This window comes from Ptychodera flava, chromosome 17 (genome assembly GCF_041260155.1).
Source record: "Ptychodera flava strain L36383 chromosome 17, AS_Pfla_20210202, whole genome shotgun sequence".
In the NCBI taxonomy this organism is placed as follows: Eukaryota; Metazoa; Hemichordata; class Enteropneusta; family Ptychoderidae; genus Ptychodera; species Ptychodera flava.
In genome coordinates this window covers 26,146,436-26,154,831 of record NC_091944.1, presented here as the reverse complement: position 1 = coordinate 26,154,831, position 8,396 = coordinate 26,146,436, and the positions used below count along the sequence as shown (strand labels likewise).

Below are 8,396 nucleotides of genomic sequence, written 5' to 3'. Positions count from 1 at the left end.
CATAACTTGCTCGTGGTGAGTTACACATTTCGTTACCTTCAACCTTGATTAAGATCCTCAAAGGTATCAAAATCTTTGCAATCGTCTACACTCTTTCCGAATATTCTCCACAATAGAGAGCAGGTGGTGAAAACCACCCTGTGAGAAAGTGAAAAACTCGCTCTGTCATTGAGCAGCTCCCTCCGGCTTTCACGTTACTAGATCACTGTAAGCCAAGCCGCCACCCGACGCCCACCTTCGAGTACACGGTCATTAATTATGATAATTAATAAATCATGATTATACACGTATGATTAAAAAATTATCTTGTACAAATTGTAATCTCATACATGAACAACCCTCTGAAAACCCTTATTTAGTTCATAATCTATGCAAAAATATACACGTCTGTGTCCACAACATTATTCACAGTCCTGTCCCCACAGCCTTGGATGCAATGGGACGTCTTTGCTGACACAGACCTGTACCACAGGGTTGTGTTAAGGTCTGTACAGGGCTGTCACAGGGGCGATTTGCTGTGTACCTTAGGTCTCCCTCTGACTGCAGGTTGTCTTTGTTGATTGATGTCTTTGGTAGCCGACACGTCGTGAGACCAAATTACCGCAAAGCAACAAACATCATACACGTGTTAGTCCTATCTGAAAGCCAAGGATTTGTCTATTTTTTTCTCGGCAGGGAGTTTGTAGTTATATTTTGCCAATTTCGGTACCTAGGGGCGCTAACTGTTACCAGTATTTAGTAAGATAAAATAATTGTTGCACTTCATCGTCATGGGTTTCCTTTGATTAGCCATTGATTACATTAGTGTGAACCGTTAAACTTATAGTCAGTAAAATGTGGATAAATGATCGGAAATGTCAGGGCACTAAGGGGCAACCTCAAAGGTTCAATGAAGGATAACAAATCTAATCCGTTTAGTTTGGGCTGAGGGGTTTTGACACAAAAAAGTTTCTACCTAACATATCGATTTTTAGGTAAAAATTGCCTGGAAAAAATTTTTTGAAAAAAAAAATACAGCAGAAATGCTCACTTTCGTATTGAAGCCAGCGGAGGGAGAATATTTAACATGTGGTCGACTGCCCTAGCCCTGGTAAGCGTGGACAGTGCAGGTTGTTGGCCTTTGTTGCACTCGGAAATTATAATTATATTTACTACGTTTCTGGTGCACGTGTAGTCCGCCTTGATGGAGCATTGTGCAGCTATTAAAACTACCAGGACAGAAGAAACAGTTTTTGTCTTTTACACCTCTGAAAGGAGAAACCTGGACTTCATTGTTGTTGTTCTTGTATATTCATTGATAAACTTCCAGTTTATTGTTAGTTATAGTTGTATTTACGTTGGATGAATCACGAAATTAAACTATCATACTTCTTTCACCCCTAAATTGACCAATCATTTGCTTCGCTTTACATAGAAAGAGCCCGGCATATGTTCCACATAAGTCAATTAAGTTTCTATGTGGTTGGGGTGTTTGGGGGAAAACTTAAAGGGATATAAGTTGTTTATCCGACATCGAACTTTTGATGTCGCCCTAAGCAATTTCAAATTTCATTAGTGTATTTGTGAAATGTCGATGAAAGTATTGCCTGTGACTCCAGTTAAGTCATATGACTGCAACCTATGGTTTTGCTCACAAACATTTTGACAAATTTTTCTATCAAACATTTTTCAAATCAAGCTGCGGAGTTCGAAATACAAATGACATGTTGAGACGTTCTTTGTTTAATTTAAATCTAAATATAAGACATTTGAATTATAAATCTTGTCAATTACACGCATGCATTGTTTAATTCAAACATTAATACACCTTACAGGTGCAGTTGTGGGACCTCCATCGCAAAAGGAAAACTGCACACGACAACTTTTACAGATGTCATTCAGACGGTGCTTCTGGTGCAATCGCTGATAAAAGGCTCATATTTTCTGTTGTACTTAGTCATTTTGCTGTCCGAAGGGCTGTCTTGATGTGGACAACGCATATCATTATAAAATATATTTATACCAATCGCTCCAATCGCTCGATTTCCATTTAAATGTTGTTTATATTTTGCAATGGATATACTCTCACAGCAGTGACTTCCGTCATAGATTTTGTTTTTGAACAAGGCGTTTTATTCTGTATTTATTGACAAAAGGAGGAAGCAGCAGCTTGCGCAAAACTCATGGAAGTTATCAGTGGTTGAAAACAGTACCAAAATCGACAACCGTGAGGCGTAATATACAACAAATGTCAAACAAACAAGTTTTTAATGCTTATAGCCTCCTAACCTTTATTTCAAAGAGTACGACAAAAAGAAATCTGAAAGATATACATAAACACATGCAGTCACAATGCTTTCACGTTTCAGTGAATATAGTAACAATGCAACTCTAAATAAAGTGTTCGAGAATTAAAAACATTGATATGCGCTTTTGTTTTACAGCTTAGAACTCGCATGTGTTACGAATGTCGCCTTGTAATCCTGTCAATTTTACAAAGCATGACAAAGACTGGGAAAGTAGAGAGTGTCTTTTCGTTTTGATTGAAGATAGTATTTTATAGGGTATCTTCTCCGAAGGTATCATCGGTTTAGTTCTCAGCAGGTTCACATATGTATGGTTTGCTTATACTGCATGGCGTGTCATCCCACTTGTGGTTTCTTTCATACCTATTTAGAAAGAAAAAAAAATCCATTATGCTGAGAATTTCGTTAACCTCTTAAAATCTTCATTGCACTACATGTAACATTAGTTCCATTTTAAACTTTCTGAGACTTTGCTGGCGCCTGTACACGGTGTTTGAATCTTTAGGAAAGCAGGCGAAGTAGGTTGGCAAATTTCCGTGCCGGATGTCTTGTTTATTTACACACTCGGAATTGAAATAATAGGACCTTGATTTACTGAGCTATTAACGGTGTGACTGGAAATGTCAACATCGGAATTATGGGAACCCCTACTTTGCATGGACCATGCAAAGCTAACTAACATTAATGTTACGATAAGGAGCATTTAGACCATTTAGTCGAAATGATATTACTGTTTTCTTCACATCAACGAAACGTAATTACATGTCCATTGATTTTAACAGAGGGTAATATAAACTGCAGCTGCTTTGGTTCAGAATTTGAATTCATGGGGAAGGAAGAATTTCAATATTTATTCGAGTAGTCTTCTTCCCACACTAGGCTTATGATGTTACTTTAATTAAAGGGACAGCAGACAAATATATACAAGATGCTTAGGTATGGATTTAGCCAGCACCGAATATGATTTAATTGATTTTTTAAATACAACAATACTTTTACTTAAAAAACCCCAACAAGCTAAATTGCAAAATGACTTTATTGCTGAATATTATTGCTGATTTATCTAAGAGAGTTGTTGATCTATGTACAAATCGACATTACTGCCGCAGAAAGACGAAAGAAAGACGATACGAGATAAAGTTTTCAGTAGCACTCTTGTCTCTTTTTCTCTTGACGAATATCTAACTTAGTGGTATAAAACTAGATTAATCTTGCAATAATTACCTTCGACTTCGCAAACGAATGGTTTCCTTACACTGCAGGGTGTATCGTCCCATTGAAGATCCCTCGCAGCCCTTCAATAGATGCATTTATCAGATACATTAAAATTACAAATATCACGAAAACTTCTAAACTTATACTTGAACAAACAATACTGAATGCATAAGTGCAAGTGTAAGCACATGCAAACATTTTGACATAGAACGTAAATACCTACACACACAACGAGGCATGTTTCAGAAAAACGGAGAGATATACGTCAATTCTCATCACTGAGTGTGTACTTTTCTTCTTCAGATGCGTCATCTCAGGATTTATCAAGTTTTATATTCTCTCCAAGTTCAATTTATATTATTACTCACCACATGTGCAGACAGCGGCCGCTACCGTTTGGCTCTCCAGCTACCCAGGGTTGATAACTCGTCAGGGGAATGCCATCATTGGTTACCCATTGATTACCAGACCCTTGTTTGCCATTAATCCAGATGTCTGTGTCAATGAGTCCATGTCGCAAAATTTCTTTGAAAATGGCTGAATGTTTTTCCTCGCTCAAGTCTTTTGCCAAAGTCATACCGTTAGCCTCACATGTTGCATGGGCATCATCTTTGCTACTTGGTCCATCAAACAATTTCAGCGAAGGATCTACTTCAGTGTCTTCATAAATAAAGAGATCAAAATTATCTGATTAGATGATAATATTACTTTCAGAATTGTTCATTTTACATGCGCTTATACATCTATTTATCCCTGTGTACACTAACACTCCAGCAAGCAAGCAATCATAGGTTTATCTATCGATAGCTCAAAAGATTTATACTGATAGATATACTTTGATAAGTAGATAGATAGTAGATAGCTCGGTAGGTAGGAAGATAGAAAGACATGTCGATCGGGCGATCGAGAGATAGACAGATATATAGATAAATGGTCCTATGGATGGATAGATGAATAGATAGATAGATAGATAGATAGATAGATAGATAGATAGATAGATAGATAGATAGATAGATAGATAGATAGATAGATAGATAGATAGATACATACATACATACATACATACATACATACATACATACATACATACATACATACATACATACATACATACATACATACATGCATGCATGCATGCATGCATACATACATACATACACACATACACACACATACACACATACTCACAGATAGACAGACAGACAGACAGACACGGACAGACCGACATACATACATATATACACACATACATACATACATACATACATACATACATACATACATACATACATACATACATACATACATACATACATACATACATACATACATACATACATACATACATACATACATACATACATACACATACATACATACATACATACATACATACATACATACATACATACATACATACATACATACATACATACATACATACATACATACATACATACATACATACATACATACATACATACATACATACATACACCAATCATAATATATTGTTTGTTGTTACTCTTACTGACATGGATCGTTACAATACATACCGGCAGGTCCGCATACGTAAGGTTTGGCGACACTGCACGGAGTATCGTCCCATGCATTGCCTCTCCCAGCCCTGGTTGAAGAAAACCGGAAATATGTTGCTGTTACCCGAGTTAGGTTCATAGCCCCCTGTTCTCAAATGCCCATTAAAATTGTGTATAAATCACCCTGCACCGATTTTATATGAGGTCGATTGTTGAAATTTGATATCCATACTATTACACTATTAAAAATGTGATACAAGACCGGTGGTAACAATGTTCAAGAGTGGCTAATGACGTGTGGCTTATGGCGAAACAAAATTTACCAAAAATGAAACTTAATGCCACCTTAACGCTTCTTCAGTCGGTCGAAACTTGCTTATGTAAAAAATAAATTCGGCAATGTTATAGCAATACCTTGACAGCGCTTTGCGTGTCGCCTAACTATATTTCTTTGGTAGCTTACCATAGATGAAGACACCTGCCGCTTCCATTAGGTTCCCCAGACGTCCACCCTGTGTAGCCGGTCAACTCATCGCCCTCTGTTGTTACCCATGTGTTGTCACTTCTCTGCTGGCCATTTATCCAAACATCCCTGTTCTTGTATCCTTTACTGCTGAGTAGTGATGTTATTTGCGAATGTATTGAATCGCTAAGATCTTTCACCAGTATCATACCGTTTGCAATGCATGAAGCTTGTGCGTCCGCGAAGTTTTTACTGCCGCCAAACAACTGTATATCCGAAGGTCCGGTCGTTTCTTAAAGCCAGAAAAGAAAGAACTAATGTAATTAGTATTCCAAAATTGTACATAAATAAAATTGACAGACCGACTGACAAAGAGATAGTTAGATAAATAAAGAAATAGTAGATAAATAAACAAATCGATATATATATATATATATATATATATATATATATATATATATATATGTATATATACAGATTTTGGCGAAAATATAGATATATAGAATTATACATTAACCATGCATATACATATATTTGCATACATGCATATAAAACGCATAACATACAGACATGATTGGTATAATAGGTACACAGATAGGCAAACGGATAGATAGTAAAAAGTTTGTTACATAGAAAGATACATACAAATATCACAAACTACTTAAAGCACAAAGTAATAGTATAATGTCAAGTGTCATGTATTTTGCTCTACTTTTAGCATCGAGGTCTGTAATATTCAGGAAGGATATCTATCTTTCTAACAATCTATCTATTTATCGGTCTATCTATCTATCCATCGATCTATATAATGCAAACATTACTTCAAGTACAAAGTAATAACATTTGTTACTTAATTTTCATTCATCCTGCAATCTGTTCGCTTTTATGCAAAAGTTAAGAATTACTATTGTTGGAGCTTCGCGTAAACCTTTGCCACTCATCGTACGTGTTATTAGTCGTGTACATTCATAGTGTTTTATTGTTATGACTATTTTCAAATTACTAAAATGCACTTGAACCATGCAGCAACTTACGTGTGTCTTCACAAACATACGGTTTCCTCCACCAACATGGCGTGTCGTCCCATGCATGATCTCTCCAAGCCCTCGAAAGAGTCGAAATGATCATTCGTTAAACTTTAAAGGAGAGAATGTGGTTATGTAATACTTTGATTTATATTCAATTTTAATATTACGTTGTGTAGGAATAATCCCCGTGTATTTCTATTCATATTGTCCGTCAGTAACAAGAAATAAAGAACAAGGAACAAAAAAGGGAAACACGATATAATCACGTCAATAGGGTAGTCTTAGAGATTCACCAGAAAAAAACAACAACACAAAACCAAACAAAAAACAAAAAAAAACACATAACAAAAACCCGTTTACCAGAGCTGCAAACAACGCCCGCTGCCATTTGGCTCAGCAGCTGCCCATGGTTGATAACTCCCCAAGGCAGTTCCATCATTGTCGACCCATGTACCACTTCCATTTTGTTCGCCATTGATCCATACATCGGTACCTCCATACCTGTTGCTGTCGAGCACTGAAATAATAGCTGAATGCGTGTCTCCACTCGTATCGAGCGCCAAGGTCATTCCCTTGGCTTCACATGACGCCTTCGCGTCACTGTGGCTCTTCCAGTCACCGAACACGTGAAAGCCTACGCCAGATGCTTCGGTAACAAAAAGGAACGAAAGGAAGTTGGTTTATCATCGGCCTGTTTCTGCTTTACTCATTGCTACCAATGGCGAGTATTGATACTTATAAAGCGGATACATTGAACAGGTGAAATATGTTATGGAGTAAGGGTTAGCCGATACCTCAGACATCTTTGCATTTTACAAAGCAGCTGTGGCAGGCAAGGTAGGTAAGCAAATATTTACGTTTTATCTTAAGGCTGTAAAAGTTTGATGTTCATCCATAGACTGAAAAGATGACCCAAACCTTGCTAACACGCGGACAATAAGTTTCCCTTTAATTCTCATCATATTGAAACACAGAAGAATCAAATCACCATCGGCATGATTGCGTTTTCGTGACAACTTTTATTCTTAAACAGTTTGATGTTATCTTACAAATAAAGAGTAGGGAACATTTATTTTTAAAATGGAGGGAGGGGCTCAAGTTCAACCCTTTCTATACATAAACGCATGAATGAATGTGTAAGAACATTGGAGAAAATATCTCAGGGAAAACATAACATAATTTAGGTATACCCAACTCTAACGTATTTTTCAATATCAATATTATGTGAAAAACCTTTAAAAGTCCGATAGTAAAGTACTTTAGATCACGTAATCTAATGGTTTCTGCTCATAGTAGAATATAATTAATGAAAACAAGGCCTGAGTCTGGAGATTTGACACTTTCTATTGAAAAATCAAGAAGATAGATGCAAACTACATCAACGAGGGGATAAGTCCAAGATAAACTCACCTGCCCGAACAACAAGGACAGCAACGGTTGTTATCAGTAAGTACCTCATGATGAAATACTCCCTCTCTTGCATCCAGAGTCAGAGTGCAAGTTTATTTTTTCAAGAGTCAAATTTATGTAACTGCGCTCTGCCTACATAAAATGGCATGCTTTTCTTGCCGCCAATGGTATGTCTCCACGTTCACATAGACACATTCATCTGACACACGCTATGATAATCGTTTACCATATTTGCATATCTTGTACATATCTTGTACATATCGTTTCCTTGCAAAGCTACGTACCTTAATCTAAAAACATCATTAGTGTTTGACTGAGTGCCCTGAATGAAATGTACGTTGACTTTCAAGTAAGACTAGAATTGTAGAAAATTCGGTATTGCCGTCTGGAACGTGTACTCTGCTTCTACTTCACGTTACTGTACCCGTTCAGATTTGTTCATTAGCCATTTCCTCAT

At 36.8% G+C, this 8,396-nt stretch overlaps 2 protein-coding genes across 2 annotated transcripts in view; both read right to left on the bottom strand.

Moving 5' to 3' along the window:
* The window catches only part of LOC139115887 (macrophage mannose receptor 1-like), a 147,673-nt gene extending 139,662 nt beyond the window's left edge, over positions 1 to 8,011 (bottom strand). The window contains exon 1 of the mRNA XM_070678295.1: positions 7,940 to 8,011. Within this exon, the coding sequence (XP_070534396.1) occupies positions 7,940 to 7,988 (49 nt within the window). The 5' untranslated portion in view covers positions 7,989 to 8,011. The remainder of the gene's footprint in view (positions 1 to 7,939) is intronic.
* On the bottom strand, positions 2,440 to 6,601 carry LOC139115893 (collectin-11-like). The gene is made up of 6 exons (XM_070678307.1): positions 6,536 to 6,601; positions 5,502 to 5,793; positions 5,057 to 5,127; positions 3,869 to 4,160; positions 3,510 to 3,580; positions 2,440 to 2,648 (listed from the first exon to the last, which is right to left on the bottom strand). Exons 2-6 carry the CDS (start codon positions 5,708 to 5,710, stop codon positions 2,605 to 2,607), a joined length of 687 nt encoding a protein of 228 aa, XP_070534408.1. The 5' UTR covers positions 5,711 to 5,793; positions 6,536 to 6,601; the 3' UTR covers positions 2,440 to 2,604.
* Positions 8,012 to 8,396: the final 385 nt, after the last annotated feature.

Coding starts and splice junctions, on each gene's coding strand:
- LOC139115893 (XM_070678307.1), bottom strand. CDS start 5,710: ATGATACTGGTGAAAGATCTTAGCGATTCAATACATTCGCAAATAACA. Junction 5,128..5,501: donor GGCAGGTGTCTTCATCTATG/GTAAGCTACCAA, acceptor TTCTTCAACCAG/GGCTGGGAGAGGCAATGCAT. Junction 4,161..5,056: donor TTACGTATGCGGACCTGCCG/GTATGTATTGTA, acceptor TTATTTATGAAG/ACACTGAAGTAGATCCTTCG.